The 19,825-nt window shown below is 46.1% G+C and overlaps 1 protein-coding gene across 3 annotated transcripts in view; it reads right to left on the reverse strand.

Annotated features, from left to right (window-relative positions):
• LOC121531508 (kinesin-like protein KIF23) overlaps positions 1-19,825 on the reverse strand; it is a 59,159-nt gene that overhangs the window by 16,780 nt on the left and 22,554 nt on the right. For all 3 annotated transcript variants that reach the window (XM_045227082.1, XM_045227080.1, XM_045227083.1), the window contains 6 exons: positions 19,223-19,325; positions 18,850-18,929; positions 11,910-12,029; positions 11,131-11,290; positions 8,192-8,356; positions 7,493-7,659 (listed from right to left, as the gene is read on the reverse strand). In XM_045227082.1, the coding sequence (XP_045083017.1) occupies positions 7,493-7,659; positions 8,192-8,356; positions 11,131-11,290; positions 11,910-12,029; positions 18,850-18,929; positions 19,223-19,325 (795 nt within the window). The remainder of the gene's footprint in view (positions 1-7,492; positions 7,660-8,191; positions 8,357-11,130; positions 11,291-11,909; positions 12,030-18,849; positions 18,930-19,222; positions 19,326-19,825) is intronic.

Raw genomic sequence — 19,825 nt, forward strand, 5'->3', positions numbered from 1 at the left:
GTAGCGTACGTATTGGTATGTACGGCAGGACCAACTCGGAAAGATAGGTAGGAGCAAGCCCATGTAACGCTTTATAGGTTAACAGTAAAACCTTGAAATCAGCCCTTGCCTTAACAGGAAGCCAGTGTAGGGAAGCTAGCACTGGAGTAATATGATCAAATTTCTTGGTTCTAGTCAGGATTCTAGCAGCCGTATTTAGCACTAACTGAAGTTTATTTAGTGCTTTATCCGGGTAGCCGGAAAATAGAGCATTGCAGTAGTCTAACCTAGAAGTAACAAATGCATGGATTAATTTTTCTGCATCATTTTTGGACAGAAAATTTCTGATTTTTGCAATGTTACGTAGATGGAAAAAAGCTGTCCTTGAAACAGTCTTGATATGTTCGCAAAAGAGAGATCAGGGTCAAGAGTAACGCCGAGGTCCTTCACAGTTTTATTTGAGACGACTTTACAACCATCAAGATGAATTGTCAGATTTAACAGAAGATCTCTTTGTTTCTTGGGACCTAGAACAAGCATCTCTGTTTTGTCCGAGTTTAAAAGTAAAAAGTTTTCAGCCATCCACTTCCTTATGTCTGAAACACAGGCTTCTAGTGAGGGCAATTTTGGGGGCTTCACCATGTTTCATTGAAATGTACAGCTGTGTGTCATCCGCATAGCAGTGAAAGTTAACATTATGTTTTCGAATAACATCCCCAAGAGGTAAAATATATAGTGAAACAATAGTGGTCCTAAAACGGAACCTTGAGGAACACCGAAATGTACAGTTGATTTGTCGGAGGACAGACCATTCACAGAGACAAACTGATATCTTTCCGACAGGTAAGATCTAAACCAGGCCAGAACTTGTCCGTGTAGACCAATTTGGGTTTCCAGTCTCTCCAAAAGAATGTGGTGATCGATGGTGTCAAAGGCAGCACTAAGGTCTAGTAGCACGAGGACAGATGCAGAGCCTCAGTCTGACGCCATTAAAAGGTCATTTACCACCTTCACAAGTGCAGTCTCAGTGCTATGATGGGGGTCTAAAACCAGACTGAAGCATTTCGTATACATTGTTTGTCTTCAGAAAGGCAGTGAGTTGCTGCGCAACAGCTTTTTCTAAAATTTTTGAGAGGAATGGAAGATTCGATATAGGCCGATAGTTTTTTATATTTTCCGGGTCAAGGTTTGGCTTTTTCAAGAGAGGCTTTATCACTGCCACTTTTAGTGAGTTTGGTACACATCCGGTGGATAGAGAGCTGTTTATTATGTTCAACATAGGAGGGCCAAGCACAGGAAGCAGCTCCTTCAGCAGTTTAGTAGGAATAGGATCCAGTATGCAGCTTGAAGGTTTAGAGGCCATGATTATTTTCATCATTGTGTCAAGAGATATAGTACTAAAACACTTAAGTGTCTCTCCCGATCCCAGGCCCTCGCAGAGTCGTGCAGATCCAGGACAGCTAAGCCCTGGAGGAATACGCAGATTCAAAGAGGAGTCCGTAATTTGCTTTTCTAATGGTCATGATCTTTTCCTCAAAGAAGTTCATGAATTTATTACTGCTGAAGTGAAAGCCATCCTCTCTTGGGGAATGCTGCTTTTTAGTTAGCTTTGCAACAGTATCAAAAAGAAATTTTGGATTATTCTTATTTTCCTCGATTAAGTTGGAAAAGTAGGATGATCGAGCAGCAGTGAGGGCTCTTCGGTACTGCACGGTACTGTCTTTCCAAGCTAGTCGGAAGACTTCCAGTTTGGTGTGGCGCCATTTCCGTTCCAATTTCCTGGAAGCTTGCTTCAAAGCTCGGGTATTTTCTGTATACCAGGGAGCTAGTTTCTTATGACAAATGTTTTTCGTTTTTAGGGGTGCAACTGCATCTAGGGTATTGCGCAAGGTTAAATTGAGTTCCTCAGTTAAGTGGTTAACTGATTTTTGTCCTCTGACGTCCTTGGGTAGGCAGAAGGAGTCTGGAAGGGCATCAAGGAATTTTTGTGTTGTCTGAGAATTTATAGCACGACTTTTGATGCTCCTTGGTTGGGGTCTGAGCAGATTATTTGTTGCGATTGCAAACGTAATAAAATGGTGGTCCGATAGTCCAGGATTTTGTGGAAAAACATTAAGATCTACAACATTTATTCCATGGGACAAAACTAGGTCCAGAGTATGACTGTGGCAGTGAGTAGGTCCAGAGACATGTTGGACAAAACCCACTGAGTCGATGATGGCTCCGAAAGACTTTTGGAGTGGGTCTGTGGACTTCTCCATGTGAATATTAAAATCACCAAAAATTAGAATATGATCTGCTATGACTACAAGGTCTGATAGGAATTCAGGAAACTCAGAGAGGAACGCTGTATATGGCCCAGGAGGCCTGTAAACAGTAGCTATAAAAAGTGATTGAGTAGGCTGCATAGATTTCATGACTAGAAGCTCAAAAGATGAAAACGCCATTTTTTTTTTGTAAATTGAAATTTGCTATCGTAAATGTTAGCAACACCTCCGCCTTTGCGGGATGCACGGGGAATATGGTCACTAGTGTAACCAGGAGGTGAGGCCTCATTTAACACAGCAAATTCATCAGGCTTAAGCCATGTTTCAGTCAGGCCAATCACATCAAGATTATGATCAGTGATTAGTTCATTGACTATGACTGCCTTTGAAGTGAGGGATCTAACATTAAGTAACCCTATTTTGAGATGTGAGGTATCACGATCTCTTTCAATAATGGCAGGAATGGAGGAGGTCTTTATCCTAATAAGATTGCTAGGGTGAACACCGCCATGTTTAGTTTTGCCCAACCTAGGTCGAGGCACAGACACAGTCTCAATGGGTATGGCTGAGCTGACTACCACTGACTATGCTATTGGCAGACTCCACTAAGCTGGCAGGTTGGCTAACAGCCTGCTGCCTGGCCTGCACCCTATTTCACTGTGGGGCTAGAGGAGTTAGAGCCCTATCTATGTTGGTAGATAAGAGGAGAGCACCCCTCCAGCTAGGATGGAGTCCGTCACTCCTCAGCAGGTCAGGCTTGGTCCTGTTTGTGGGTGAGTCCCAGAAAGAGGGCCAATTATCCACAAATGTTATCTTTTGGGAGGGGCAGAAAACAGTTTTCAACCAGCGATTGAGTGCTGAGACTCTGCTGTAGAGCTCGTCACTTCCCCTAACTGGGAGGGGGCCAGAGACAATTACTCGATGCCGACACATCTTTCTAGCTGATTTACACGCTGAAGCTATGTTGCACTTGGTGACCTCTGACTGTTTCATCCTAACATCGTTGGTGCCGACGTGGATAACAATATCTCTATACTCTCTACACTCGCCAGTTTTAGCTTTAGCCAGCACCATCTTTAGATTACCCTTAACGTCGGTAGCCCTGCCCCCTGGTAAACAGTGTATGATCGCTGGGTGATTCGTTTTAAGTCTAATACTGCGGGTAATGGAGTCGCCAATGACTAGGGTTTTCAATTTGTCAGAGCTAATGGTGGGAGCCTTGGCGTCTCAGACCCCGTAACGGGAGGAGTAGAGACAAGAGAAGACTCAGACTCAGACTCCGACTCGCTACATAATGGGGAAAACCGGTTGAAGGTTTCTGTCGGCTGAATGAGCGACACCGGTTGAGCATTCCAATAGTATTTCCCTCCAGAAGCCATGAGAAAGTTGTCCGGCTGCGGGGACTGTGCGGGGGATTTATACTAACGTTACTGTCTGTACTTACTGGTGGCACAGACGCTGTTTCTTCCTTTCCTACACTGAAATTACCCTTGCCTAACGATAGCGTCTGAAGCTGGGCTTGTAGCACAGCTATTCTCGCCCGTAAGCGATCGTTCTCCTGTATATTATGAGTACAGCGACTGCAATTAGAAGACATCATGTTAATGTTACTACTTAGCTTCGGCTGTTGAAGATGTTGACGAACCATGTCCAGATAAAGCGTCCGGAGTGAAAAAGTTGAATAAGGGAAAAAAGTTGCGATGGAAAAAAGGAAAAATAAAGTAAAGTTGGCAGCTAAAACGCACAGGAAAATGACTCTTCTGTCTCGGGATAAAACGTCCGGGGTGAAAAAGTTTAACGAAAAAAGATGAGTGAGGACAAAACTAAAAAGTTGGTAAATTTGTTGAACACAGAGATTGATTAAACGTTTATTAAAAGTAAAACGTGAATAGTTTGGCAGGTAGCCAAGTAGCAACAAACAGCACAGCAGCACGGAGACAATGCGAAAGCGAGACGGAAGTATATGGCTGTCTGTCTGTCACCTACCTGACTGGTACACTCAATATGGCTGTCTGTCTGTCACCTACCTGACTGGTACACTCAATATGGCTGTCTGTCTGTCACCTACCTGACTGGTACACTCAATATGGCTGTCTGTCTGTCACCTACCTGACTGGTACACTCAATATGGCTGTCTGTCTGTCACCTACCTGACTGGTACACTCAATATGGCCGTCTGTCACCCACCTGACTGGTACACTCAATATGGCTGTCTGTCTGTCACCTACCTGACTGGTACACTCAATATGGCCGTCTGTCACCTACCTGACTGGTACACTCAATATGGCTGTCTGTCACCTACCTGACTGGTACACTCAATATGGCCGTCTGTCCCCTACCTGACTGGTACACTCAATATGGCTGTCTGTCACCTACCTGACTGGTACACTCAATATGGCCGTCTGTCACCCACCTGACTGGTACACTCAATATGGCTGTCTGTCTGTCACCTACCTGACTGGTACACTCAATATGGCTGTCTGTCACCTACCTGACTGGTACACTCAATATGGCCGTCTGTCACCCACCTGACTGGTACACTCAATATGGCTGTCTGTCACCTACCTGACTGGTACACTCAATATGGCCGTCTGTCACCCACCTGACTGGTACACTCAATATGGCTGTCTGTCACCTACCTGACTGGTACACTCAATATGGCTGTCTGTCACCTACCTGACTGGTACACTCAATATGGCCGTCTGTCACCCACCTGACTGGTACACTCAATATGGCCGTCTGTCACCTACCTGACTGGTACACTCAATATGGCCGTCTGTCACCTACCTGACTGGTACACTCAATATGGCCGTCTGTCACCCACCTGACTGGTACACTCAATATGGCTGTCTGTCACCTACCTGACTGGTACACTCAATATGGCTGTCTGTCACCTACCTGACTGGTACACTCAATATGGCTGTCTGTCACCTACCTGACTGGTACACTCAATATGGCTGTCTGTCACCTACCTGACTGGTACACTCAATATGGCTGTCTGTCTGTCACCTACCTGACTGGTACACTCAATATGGCTGTCTGTCACCTACCTGACTGGTACACTCAATATGGCTGTCTGTCTGTCACCTACCTGACTGGTACACTCAATATGGCTGTCTGTCACCCACCTGACTGGTACACTCAATATGGCTGTCTGTCACCTACCTGACTGGTACACTCAATATGGCTGTCTGTCACCTACCTGACTGGTACACTCAATATGGCTGTCTGTCACCCACCTGACTGGTACACTCAATATGGCTGTCTGTCACCTACCTGACTGGTACACTCAATATGGCTGTCTGTCACCTACCTGACTGGTACACTCAATATGGCTGTCTGTCACCTACCTGACTGGTACACTCAATATGGCCGTCTGTCACCTACCTGACTGGTACACTCAATATGGCTGTCTGTCACCTACCTGACTGGTACACTCAATATGGCTGTCTGTCACCTACCTGACTGGTACACTCAATATGGCTGTCTGTCACCTACCTGACTGGTACACTCAATATGGCTGTCTGTCTGTCACCCACCTGACTGGTACACTCAATATGGCTGTCTGTCACCTACCTGACTGGTACACTCAATATGGCCGTCTGTCACCCACCTGACTGGTACACTCAATATGGCTGCCTGTCACCTACCTGACTGGTACACTCAATATGGCCGTCTGTCACCCACCTGACTGGTACACTCAATATGGCTGTCTGTCACCTACCTGACTGGTACACTCAATATGGCTGTCTGTCACCTACCTGACTGGTACACTCAATATGGCCGTCTGTCACCCACCTGACTGGTACACTCAATATGGCTGTCTGTCACCTACCTGACTGGGTACACTCAATATGGCTGTCTGTCACCTACCTGACTGGTACACTCAATATGGCTGTCTGTCACCTACCTGACTGGTACACTCAATATGGCCGTCTGTCACCTACCTGACTGGTACACTCAATATGTCTGTCTGTCTGTCACCTACCTGACTGGTACACTCAATATGGCTGTCTGTCACCTACCTGACTGGTACACTCAATATGGCTGTCTGTCACCTACCTGACTGGTACACTCAATATGGCCGTCTGTCTGTCACCCACCTGACTGGTACACTCAATATGGCCGTCTGTCACCCACCTGACTGGTACACTCAATATGGCTGTCTGTCTGTCACCCACCTGACTGGTACACTCAATATGGCTGTCTGTCACCTACCTGACTGGTACACTCAATATGGCCGTCTGTCACCTACCTGACTGGTACACTCAATATGGCTGTCTGTCACCTACCTGACTGGTACACTCAATATGGCTGTCTGTCACCTACCTGACTGGTACACTCAATATGGCTGTCTGTCACCTACCTGACTGGTACACTCAATATGGCCGTCTGTCACCTACCTGACTGGTACACTCAATATGGCCGTCTGTCACCCACCTGACTGGTACACTCAATATGGCTGTCTGTCACCTACCTGACTGGTACACTCAATATGGCTGTCTGTCACCTACCTGACTGGTACACTCAATATGGCCGTCTGTCACCTACCTGACTGGTACACTCAATATGGCTGTCTGTCACCTACCTGACTGGTACACTCAATATGGCTGTCTGTCACCTACCTGACTGGTACCTCAATATGGCTGTCTGTCACCTACCTGACTGGTACACTCAATATGGCCGTCTGTCTGTCACCCACCTGACTGGTACACTCAATATGGCTGTCTGTCACCTACCTGACTGGTACACTCAATATGGCCGTCTGTCACCTACCTGACTGGTACACTCAATATGGCTGTCTGTCACCTACCTGACTGGTACACTCAATATGGCTGTCTGTCACCTACCTGACTGGTACACTCAATATGGCTGTCTGTCACCTACCTGACTGGTACACTCAATATGGCTGTCTGTCACCTACCTGACTGGTACACTCAATATGGCTGTCTGTCTGTCACCCACCTGACTGGTACACTCAATATGGCTGTCTGTCACCTACCTGACTGGTACACTCAATATGGCTGTCTGTCACCTACCTGACTGGTACACTCAATATGGCTGTCTGTCTGTCACCTACCTGACTGGTACACTCAATATGGCTGTCTGTCACCTACCTGACTGGTACACTCAATATGGCTGTCTGTCACCTACCTGACTTTGGAGCTTGTTCTCTTTGTCATACCTTGCAGTGAATGGTGTAGACCAGCAGTGAAGTATATTATGTAATATTTCATTGTGTTCACCTTGTACTCCAGCATCTTCGACTTCTTCTCCAGACGGTCTATCTCAGTCTTCTGGGTATGGATGGTCTTGTCCTTCTCCCCCAGTTGACCTCTCTGGTCCTGGATGAAGTTCTCCTTGGAAACCAGGCTACTGTCCAGCTCCTGGATCATCACCTTCAACATGTCGGCTGGAAGGGGAAGGAATATCAATGAAGACGTGACCAAAACGCCCTATAACCAGCTTGATGAGTTTGTGGTCAGTGGTTGACCATCAATGAAAATCTATTTGATCCAATGAACCCAGGGACAGTTGTTGGATGGAGCCTGTACTAGAGCCATCATCCTTCCCAGCTGATAGACTCCTCCATCTTGTTACAGGCTTGTTAGTTATCCTAACTTTCCTAGAACGATCCAGAGTAGGAGTCTGAACAGGGTGGATAAGCGGTATGGATCTAACATTCACGGTTCAAATATTTAAGGTACGAGTGCGACAGTCTGTGGGACCCTAAACCGATCCAAGTGAGTATGTTAACATGCACACTAATAACTAGATATTAAAGTGATTATGGCAGTAAGCCGGTTATGGCATTAGTCACGTAAACGCCTTACTCTGCTTCTTAAATCGCTTAAGGTCACAATCGAAGTCAGCACACGCTGATTAAAGCACCTGGTTTTCTGAGCTATCTTTCTATTAGGACATGTAAACGCCTTAAATCTTACCGGCCTTGTTGTACTCCTGGGTCATCATCTGCCTGATCTTGTGTCTCTTCTCCAGCGCCTCTATGAGGCGGGGCAGGGTGACGTCATCGTGGGGGTCCGTGATCTCGCTGGCGGGCAGAGGGGGCAGGTTCTGGAGCAGCTGGTGCATCACTGACTGGGTGGATTCTAGACCCAATCAGAACACTGCTCATTACTAACACACATTGGATAGGACCATGGAACTAGCGACCCACGCCCCACTGTGGGTTCTATTATCACAGGGAGCACATACTCCTACCAGAAAGAACATGTAATGTCTTCAGAAAGTATTCTCACCCCTTGAATTTTCCATATTTTGTTGTTACAGCCTGAATTTAAAATTGATAAAATTGAGATTTTTTTAGTCACTGGAATTATGTTTTTCAAAATGTTTACTAATTAAAAATGAAAAGCTGAAATGTCTTGAGTCAATAAGTATTCAACCCCTTTGTTATGGCATGCCTAAATACGTTCAGGAGTAAAATTGTGCTTATCAAATCACATAATAAGTTGCATGGACTCACTGTGTGCAATAACAGTGTTTAACATGATTTTTGAATGACTACCTCATCTCTGTACCCCACACATACAATTATCTGTAAGGTCCCTCAGTCGAGCAGTGAATTTCAACCACAGACTCAACCACAAAGACCAGGGAGGTTTTCCAATGCCTCGCAAAGATGGTACATAAAAATAAAAAAAGCAGACATTGAATATCCCTTTGAGCATGGTGAAGTTATTAATAACACTTTGGATGGTGTATCAATACACCCAGTCACTACAAAGTTACAGGCGTCCTTCCTAACTCAGTTGCCGGAGAGGAAGGAAACCGCTCAAAGCTTTCACCATGAGGCCAATGGTGACTTTAAAACAGTTACTGAGTTGAATGGGGAGTTATTCAGGATAAAAAAGAAACAGTATGGAGCTAAGCACAGGCAAAATCCTGGAGGAAAACCTGGTTCAATCTGCTTTCCACCAGACACTGGGAGATTAAGTCACCTTTCAGCAGGACAATAACCTAAAACACAAGGCCAAATCTACACTGGAGTTGCTTACCAAGAAGACAGTGAATGTTCCACAGTGGCAAAGTTGAAAATCTACGGCTAGACTTGGAAATGGTTGTCTAGCAATGATCAACAACCAATTTGACAGAGCTTCAAGAATTTTGAAATAATAAAAATTGGCAAATATTGTACAATCCAGGTGTGGAAGACATATCCATGGGAGACATATCCTGAAAGACTCACAGCTGTAATCACTACCAAAGGTGATTCTAACATGTATTGACTCAGAGGTGTGAATACTTACGTACATTTTATTTTCAATACATTTGCAAACATTTCTAAAAACATGTTTTCAATTTGCCATTATGGAGTATTGTGTGTAGATGGGTGAGAAAAACATTCAATTTAATCCATTTTGAATTCAGGCTGGAACACAATGTGGAATAAGTCAAGGTTTTATATTTGCGATTTTTCAAATAGCCACCCTTTGCCTTGATGACAGCTTTGCACACTCTTGGCATTCTCTCAACCAGCTTCATGAGGTAGTCACCTGGAATGCATTTCAATTAACAGGTGTGCCTTCTTAAAAGTTAATTTGTGGAATTTCTTTCCTTCTTAATGTGTTTGAGCCAACCAGTTGTGTTGTGACAAGGTAGGGGGGTATACAGAAGATAGCCCTATTTGGTAAAAGACCAAGTCCATATTATGGCAAGAACAGCTCAAATAAGTAAAGAGAAATGACAGTCCATCATTACTTTAAGACATGAAGGTCAGTCAATACGGAACATTTCAAGAACTTTGAAAGTTTCTTCAAGTGCAGTCGCAAAAACCATCAAGCACTATGATGAAACTGGCTCTCATGAGGACCGCCACAGGAATGGAAGACCCAGAGTTACCTCTGCTGCAGAGGATAAGTTCATTAGAGTTACCAGCCTCAGAAATTGCAGCCCAAATAAATGCTTCACTGAGTTCAAGTAACAGACACATCGCAACATCAACTGTTCAGAGGAGACTGCGTGAATCAGGCCTTCATGGTCGAATTGTTGCAAAGAAACCACTACTAAAGGACACCAATAAGAAGAAGAGACTTGCTTGGGCCAAGAAACATGAGCAATGGACATTAGACCGGTGGAAATCTGTCCTTTGGTCTGATGAGTCCAAATTTGAGATTTTTGGTTCCAACCGCCGTGTCTTTGTGAGACGCAGAGTAGGTGAACGGATGATCTCTGCATGTGTGGTTCCCACCGTGAAGCATGGAGGAGGAGGTGTGATGGTGTGGGGGTGCTTTGCTGGTGACACTGTCTGTGATATATTTAGAATTTAAGGCACACTTAACCAGCATGGCTACCATAGCATTCTGCAGCGATACGCCATCCCATCTGGTTTGGGCTTAGTGGGACTATGATTTGTTTTTCAACAGGACAATGACCCAAAACACACCTCCAGGCTGTGTAAGGGCTATTTGACCAAGAAGGAGAGTGATGGAGTGCTGCAACAGATGACCTGGCCTCCACAATCACCCGACCTCAACCCAATTGAGATGGTTTGGGATGAGTTGAAGGAAAAGCAGCTAACAAGTGCTCAACATATGTGGGAACTCCTTCAAGACTGTTGGAAAAGCATTCCAGGTGAAGCTGGTTGAGAGAATGCCAAGAGTGTGCAAAGCTGTCATCAAGGCAAAGGGTGGCTACTTTGAAGAATCTCAAAAATAAAATATATTTTGATTTGTTTAACACTTTTTTGGTTACTACATGATTCCATATGTGTTATTTCATAGTTTTGATGTCTTCACTATTATACTACAATGTAGAAAATAGTAGAAATAAAGAAAAACCCTTGAATGAGTAGGTGTCCAAACTTTTGACTGGAACCGTATATTATTACTCAAAGTGCAACAGCCACCCTCTCCATCTCTACCTGCGTCCACAGGGCCTCCTCGCTCCTCCAGGCGTCGCGACAGCTCGTCTTTGAAGGCTTGGTTCCTCTGTCGCCGCCCAGCAGCGAAGCCGCAGATGGGCCTGTCCACAGGCCTGGCTACCTCTACCTCCTGGGTCATCTCAGCGAAACGCATCACCAGCTGGAGAAACAGACACGGATCAGACAGATCACCAGCTGGAGAAACAGACACGGATCAGACAGATCACCAGCTGGAGAAACAGACACGGATCAGACAGATCACCAGCTGGAGAAACAAACGTGCCAGACAGATCACTAGCTGGAGAAACAAACGTGCCAGACAGATCACCCATGGTCAGTAAGTAATAGCATGGAGTTCACAAAGCCAAGATTGTGGGTTCAATTGCCGCAAGGTCAGGGGTCACATATGGCACATATTCTACAATAAATGTACGGACTCACTGTCCTGCAAGTCACCTAGGAGAAAAACACCTGCTAAGCTGTATACACTACCAATAAGATACAGTACATTAAGACAACTGGCAGGCAGTCAGGCCAACTGGAAGGAGGTCAGGCCAACTGGAAGGAGGTCAGGCCAACTGGAAGGAGGTCAGGCCAACTGGAAGGAGGTCAGGCCAACTGGAAGGAGGTCAGGCCAACTGGAAGGAGGTCAGGCCAACTGGAAGGAGGTCAGGCCAACTGGAAGGAGGTCAGGCCAAAGACACATGCAGTGCAATACATTCCTAAAAACATACCTAAACATTGGGAGAATTATTCCAAGGAGGGGATAATGGACTCACCATTGTTTCTTCGTAGTCGTCGGCTTTAGGGTTGACACATACAACCATCCGTACTTTACCCTCCCCGTCGAAGTAGTTCTTGAACAAGTGAGTGACCTTGGAGTCCCGGTAGGGAACCATCTGTGTGGAGGAGAGAGAAACCTTTCCTTTAGGCCTTTTCACAGCGCATTGTTCTTAGCCCCAGGCTAGATTAGCATGTTCACACCAGCAGTTGTTAACCCTGGGCTAAGCTTTAACCCTGTCCTAAGGAGTGACACCTGTATTCCAAAGCCCTGGGCTAAGCTTTAACCCTGTCCTAAGGATTGACACCTGTATTCCAAAGCCCTGGGCTAAGCTTTAGACCTGTCCTAAGGAGTGACACCTGTATTCCAAAGCCCTGGGCTAAGCTTTAACCCTGTCCTAAGGAGTGACACCTGTATTCCAAAGCCCTGGGCTAAGCTTTAACCCTGTCCTAAGGATTCACACCTGTATTCCAAAGCCCTGGGCTAAGCTTTAACCCTGTCCTAAGGAGTGACACCTGTATTCCAAAGCCCTGGGCTAAGCTTTAGCCCTGTCCTAAGGATTCACACCTGTATTCCAAAGCCCTGGGCTAACGGACCAACAACATGAGACCAACATTCTCTCTGACACGCGACCAATGTTATTATAAGCAATAAGACATTTATTAACACATTGCTTATAGCCTAGCATTTGATTTCCAACAGTTATGGTTTGTATAAACCTTGCCGTCTGCCCGTCTGACCTCGGAAACAATGTTTCACGTTTGAAATTCGATCTCGCCTGTACAGAGAACGCTTTGCACGTTGTCTGATCCAGGAGAAATAATGCAACAACATTATTATCGTGGATTATTCAAAGTAAATGTGAATGAAAAGCTATGAAAACAGACAGAGATCCTATTAAATTACTAGCCTAATTGCTAATTCCATGCATTTGCTGCCTTTCCAACTGTAGCGTTTTTGTAGCTTTAGACGTTAGCCGGCCTGCAAAGCAACCATTTTTGTTAGGCACTAACCACGTTTCCATCCACAGTTTTATGAGAGTAAAGAAATGGCGGTGGAAATGCTTTTATGCGCAAATATTGATATAATAACCATCTTATGGAAGTAAAGTTGGGAGTCACGCCATGATGGATGGTATGTGTGTGTGGTCCTCCCACTACGACTCGGGAAAGCATGCAGTTTATTAGACTACAGATGAAATCAGTTATGATGAACTTCACAGGGTGGTGAAAGAGCACGGTGACGAGCTTGATGCTCCTTTCAATAAATATAGAGGGTCTTATTCTGGTGACATGATGATCGATGCTCGACTGCCGTTTGACAAATACTAATATTCTGTCTCTTATCCATAACAATCACGTAGACTAGCCAAGCAGCACAGCATCTGCCAGCTGTTGGCTGGAGCGCAGGAGCCAAGACCAGAGTAGGCACATTTCGCTATTTAACACAACAGTTGTTGTGACAAAACTAACGGTAGAGTTGAAAATGTGATGGAAACATTTTTATTGGGTCCATGAAAACATAAGTGAAGAAGTACATTGTGTGCACTACGTCATGACGCTGATTGTTATCCTCAACAAGTCCATTGGTGGAAACACCACCGGTGGGGAAAAACTATACATTCCTCTCCTCCTTCTGCATATTTTCTTTATACGGATTCTAGAATATTCACATGAAAATCTGTCGCCAACTGGATGGAAACCTAGCTACAGTAACCAACGTTTTTGCACGGATTAAAGTATTGTGTTTTGTCCTCAGATGGAAGGATGAATTAGTATGAATTTAGCTACTTAAAATAATGTGCAGAATGCATTACGAGCTTCACAAGCAAATACAGACCATATGGTATAGCGTTCCCTGTCTCCTCTGCCAAATACAGACCATATGGTATAGCGTGCCCTGTCTCCTCTGCCAAATACAGACCATATGGTATAGCGTGCCCTGTCTCCTCTGCCAAATACAGACCATATGGTATAGCGTGCCCTGTCTCCCTCTGCCAAATACAGACCATATGGTATAGCGTGCCCTGTCTCCTCTGCCAAATACAGACCACATGGTATAGCGTGCCCTGTCTCCTCTGCCAAATACAGACCATATGGTATAGCGTGCCCCTGTCTCCTCTACCAAATACAGACCATATGGTATAGCGTGCCCTGTCTCCTCTGCTTAATACAGACCATATGGTATAGCGTGTCCTGTCTCCTCTGCTTAATACAGACCATATGGTATAGCGTGCCCTGTCTCCTCTGCCAAACACAGACCATATGGTATAGCGTGCCCTGTCTCCTCTGCCAAATACAGACCATATGGCATAGCGTGCCCTGTCTCCTCTGCCAAATACAGACCATATGGTATAGCGTGCCCTGTCTCCTCTGCCAAATACAGACCATATGGTATAGCGTGCCCTGTCTCCTCTGCCAAATACAGACCATATGGTATAGCGTGCCCTGTCTCCTCTGCCAAATACAGTCCATATGGTATAGCGTGCCCTGTCTCCTCTGCTTAATCACAGACCATATGGTATAGCGTGCCCTGTCTCCTCTGCCAAATACAGACCATATGGTATAGCGTGCCCCTGTCTCCTCTGCCAAATCCAGTCCATATGGTATAGCGTGCCCTGTCTCCTCTGCTTAATACAGACCATATGGTATAGCGTGCCCTGTCTCCTCTGCTTAATACAGACCATATGGTATAGCGTGCCCTGTCTCCTCTGCCAAATACAGACCATATGGTATAGCGTGCCCTGTCTCCCTCTGCCAAATACAGACCATATGGTATAGCGTGCCCTGTCTCCTCTGCTTAATACAGTCCATATGGTATAGCGTGCCCTGTCTCCTCTGCTTAATACAGACCATATGGTATAGCGTGCCCTGTCTCCTCTGCCAAATACAGACCATATGGTATAGCGTGCCCTGTCTCCTCTGCCAAATCCAGTCCATATGGTGATAGCGTGCCCTGTCTCCTCTGCTTAATACAGACCATATGGTATAGCGTGCCCTGTCTCCTCTGCTTAATACAGACCATATGGTATAGCGTGCCCTGTCTCCTCTGCCAAATACAGACCATATGGTATAGCGTGCCCCTGTCTCCCTCTGCTTAATACAGACCATATGGTATAGCGTGCCCTGTCTCCTCTGCCAAATACAGACCATATGGTATAGCATGCCCGGTCTCCTCTGCCAAATACAGACCATATGGTATAGCGTGCCCTGTCTCCTCTGCTTAATACAGACCATATGGTATAGCGTGCCCTGTCTCCTCTGCTTAATACAGACCATATGGTATAGCGTGCCCTGTCTCCTCTGCCAAATACAGACCATATGGTATAGCGTGCCCTGTCTCCTCTGCCAAATACAGACCATATGGTATAGCGTGCCCTGTCTCCTCTGCTTAATACAGACCATATGGTATAGCGTGCCCTGTCTCCTCTGCCAAATACAGACCATATGGTATAGCGTGCCCTGTCTCCTCTGCCAAATACAGTCCATATGGTATAGCGTGCCCTGTCTCCTCTGCTTAATACAGACCATATGGTATAGCGTGCCCTGTCTCCTCTGCTTAATACAGACCATATGGTATAGCGTGCCCTGTCTCCTCTGCCAAATACAGACCATATGGTATAGCGTGCCCTGTCTCCTCTGCTTAATACAGACCATATGGTATAGCGTGCCCTGTCTCCTCTGCCAAATACAGACCATATGGTATAGCGTGCCCTGTCTCCTCTGCCAAATACAGACCATATGGTATAGCGTGCCCTGTCTCCTCTGCTTAATACAGACCATATGGTATAGCGTGCCCTGTCTCCTCTGCTTAATACAGACCATATGGTATAGCGTCCCCTGTCTCCTCTGCTTAATACAGACCATATGGTATAGCGTGCCCTGTCTCCTCTGCCAAATACAGACCATATGGTATAGCGTGCCCTGTCTCCTCTGCCAAATACAGACCATATGGTATAGCGTGCCCCTGTCTCCTCTGCTTAATACAGACCATATGGTATAGCGTGCCCTGTCTCCTCTGCCAAATACAGACCATATGGTATAGCGTGCCCTGTCTCCTCTGCCAAATACAGACCATATGGTATAGCGTGCCCTGTCTCCTCTGCCAAATACAGACCATATGGTATAGCGTGCCCTGTCTCCTCTGCCAAATACAGACCATATGGTATAGCGTGCCCTGTCTCCTCTGCCAAATACAGACCATATGGTATAGCGTGCCCTGTCTCCTCTGCCAAATACAGACCATATGGTATAGCGTGCCCTGTCTCCTCTGCCAAATACAGACCATATGGTATAGCGTGCCCTGTCTCCTCTGCCAAATACAGACCATATGGTATAGCGTGCCCTTGCTCCTCTGCTTAATACAGACCATATGGTATAGCGTGCCCTGTCTCCTCTGCCAAATACAGACCATATGGTATAGCGTGCCCTGTCTCCTCTGCTTAATACAGACCATATGGTATAGCGTGCCCTGTCTCCTCTGCTTAATACAGACCATATGGTATAGCGTGCCCTGTCTCCTCTGCTTAATACAGACCATATGGTATAGCGTGCCCTGTCTCCTCTGCCAAATACAGACCATATGGTATAGCGTGCCCTGTCTCCTCTGCCAAATACAGACCATATGGTATAGCGTGCCCTGTCTCCTCTGCTTAATACAGTCCATATGGTATAGCGTGCCCTGTCTCCCTCTGCTTAATCACAGACCATATGGTATAGCGTGCCCTGTCTCCTCTGCCAAATACAGACCATATGGTATAGCGTGCCCTGTCTCCTCTGCCAAATCCAGTCCATATGGTATAGCGTGCCCTGTCTCCCCTCTGCTTAATACAGACCATATGGTATAGCGTGCCCTGTCTCCTCTGCTTAATACAGACCATATGGTATAGCGTGCCCTGTCTCCTCTGCCAAATACAGACCATATGGTATGGCGTGCCCTGTCTCCCTCTGCTTAATACAGACCATATGGTATAGCGTGCCCTGTCTCCTCTGCCAAATACAGACCATATGGTATAGCGTGCCCTGTCTCCTCTGCCAAATACAGACCATATGGTATAGCGTGCCCTGTCTCCTCTGCTTAATACAGACCATATGGTATAGCGTGCCCTGTCTCCTCTGCTTAATACAGACCATATGGTATAGCGTGCCCTGTCTCCTCTGCCAAATACAGACCATATGGTATAGCGTGCCCTGTCTCCTCTGCCAAATACAGTCCATATGGTATAGCGTGCCCTGTCTCCTCTGCTTAATACAGACCATATGGTATAGCGTGCCCTGTCTCCTCTGCCAAATACAGACCATATGGTATAGCGTGCCCTGTCTCCTCTGCCAAATCCAGTCCATATGGTATAGCGTGCCCTGTCTCCTCTGCTTAATACAGACCATATGGTATAGCGTGCCCTGTCTCCTCTGCTTAATACAGACCATATGGTATAGCGTGCCCTGTCTCCTCTGCCAAATACAGACCATATGGTATAGCGTGCCCTGTCTCCTCTGCTTAATACAGACCATATGGTATAGCGTGCCCTGTCTCCTCTGCCAAATACAGACCATATGGTATAGCGTGCCCTGTCTCCTCTGCCAAATACAGACCATATGGTATAGCGTGCCCTGTCTCCCTCTGCTTAATACAGACCATATGGTATAGCGTGCCCTGTCTCCTCTGCTTAATACAGACCATATGGTATAGCGTTCCCTGTCTCCTCTGCCAAATACAGACCATATGGTATAGCGTGCCCTGTCTCCTCTGCCAAATACAGACCATATGGTATAGCGTGCCCTGTCTCCTCTGCCAAATACAGACCATATGGTATAGCGTGCCCTGTCTCCTCTGCTTAATACAGACCATATGGTATAGCGTGCCCTGTCTCCTCTGCCAAATACAGACCATATGGTATAGCGTGCCCTGTCTCCTCTGCCAAATACAGACCATATGGTATAGCGTGCCCTGTCTCCTCTGCCAAATACAGACCATATGGTATAGCGTGCCCTGTCTCCTCTGCCAAATACAGACCATATGGTATAGCGTGCCCTGTCTCCTCTGCCAAATACAGACCATATGGTATAGCGTGCCCTGTCTCCTCTGCCAAATACAGACCATATGGTATAGCGTGCCCTGTCTCCTCTGCCAAATACAGACCATATGGTATAGCGTGCCCTGTCTCCTCTGCCAAATACAGACCATATGGTATAGCGTGCCCTGTCTCCTCTGCCAAATACAGACCATATGGTATAGCGTGCCCTTGCTCCTCTGCTTAATACAGACCATATGGTATAGCGTGCCCTGTCTCCTCTGCCAAATACAGACCATATGGTATAGCGTGCCCTGTCTCCTCTGCTTAATACAGACCATATGGTATAGCGTGCCCTGTCTCCTCTGCTTAATACAGACCATATGGTATAAGCGTGCCCGGTCTCCTCTGCTTAATACAGACCATATGGTATAGCGTCCCCTGTCTCCTCTGCCAAATACAGACCATATGGTATAGCGTGCCCTGTCTCCTCTGCCAAATACAGACCATATGGTATAGCGTGCCCTGTCTCCTCTGCCAAATACAGACCATATGGTATAGCGTGCCCTGTCTCCTCTGCCAAATACAGACCATATGGTATAGCGTGCCCTGTCTCCTCTGCCAAATACAGACCATATGGTATAGCGTGCCCTGTCTCCTCTGCCAAATACAGACCATATGGTATAGCGTGCCCTGTCTCCTCTGCCAAATACAGACCATATGGTATAGCGTGCCCTGTCTCCTCTGCTTAATACAGAGCGGTACAGTATACTGTCAGATACAGATGATGTGGTGTAGCTTGTATGTAGTACAGATAAATATCCCCAAATGTACCTAGTTTGTTCCACAACCTACATGCATAACACATAGTTTAGCATGATGTAGTACACAAATGGTCCAAAATGAATTAAATAAATACAATCCAAACCTTGTTTGTGCCACACATTTGATTCTCCCGAAGCACTTCGATACACGTCCTCAAAGTCATGAGCGACTGGTTGATGTTACCTACAATCAGAAATATACATTTTATCTTACAAGTAGAAAAGGCATATTTCCTGAAAAAAATGTGAGCTTTCTTCATCAGTCTAGGTAAAAACGATGTTTTCTGGTCGTGGATAGCATTTATATTCAGGGTTCTCCCCAAATAATTTACTTTGTTTAATATCATTTAAAGGCTCTAGACGGCAGTTACAGTTGTTCAAAGGCCTCCCCCAGCTGTACTCAGAAGCCCCACCTTGTTAAAAGAAAATCCTGGGGAGAACCCTGACATTGTTGAATGGAAAGTGACTCGAACCCACCTGCTTCTCTGAGGCGGTTGCCCTCTGCCCGGGTCCTGCTGGTGCGCTCACTCCCCGCCAAGTCTACGAGGCACAGCTGGCTGACGCTGACCTGGTTCTTATCCTGAGCACACATAGAAAAACATATATACATATTTACTCTTCTACTAGACAAAGTTATTTTCAACCCCCTATAGTCGATGTCCACGCCCACCACATAAATCAAATTAGCATTAAAAAAAACTCCCCATAGACATTCATCTGTTTAAGCTAGAGATATGTTTTATTTTGCTTGGGCTGCGTCTCAATCCACCGCATCCGCTGATGTCGGCCTTTCGCATCTGCGGTGGAAGGTGGCAAAGCCACAGCAGTGTTTGTCAGACCAGGAGACATCCCGAACATCGGTCTTCTCACGGAAACGTGACGGGTCTCGTCTGAAGTCGGTACCACCGGTCTGCCAACTTCTGTCTGTAGCATCTGAACAGTTTGGGCTTCAAACTAATATGACCCTCTAAGACAACGCATTCACGGGTCACTACGGAGGAGTTTTGGGTCCTGAATCAAAGGGAATACCCTGCAGTCTCCATCTGAGCATTAATGCTGCGTTCAAAACAACTGGGAAAC

This window comes from Coregonus clupeaformis, chromosome 19, assembly GCF_020615455.1.
Source record: "Coregonus clupeaformis isolate EN_2021a chromosome 19, ASM2061545v1, whole genome shotgun sequence".
NCBI classification, from domain to species: domain Eukaryota; kingdom Metazoa; phylum Chordata; class Actinopteri; order Salmoniformes; family Salmonidae; genus Coregonus; species Coregonus clupeaformis.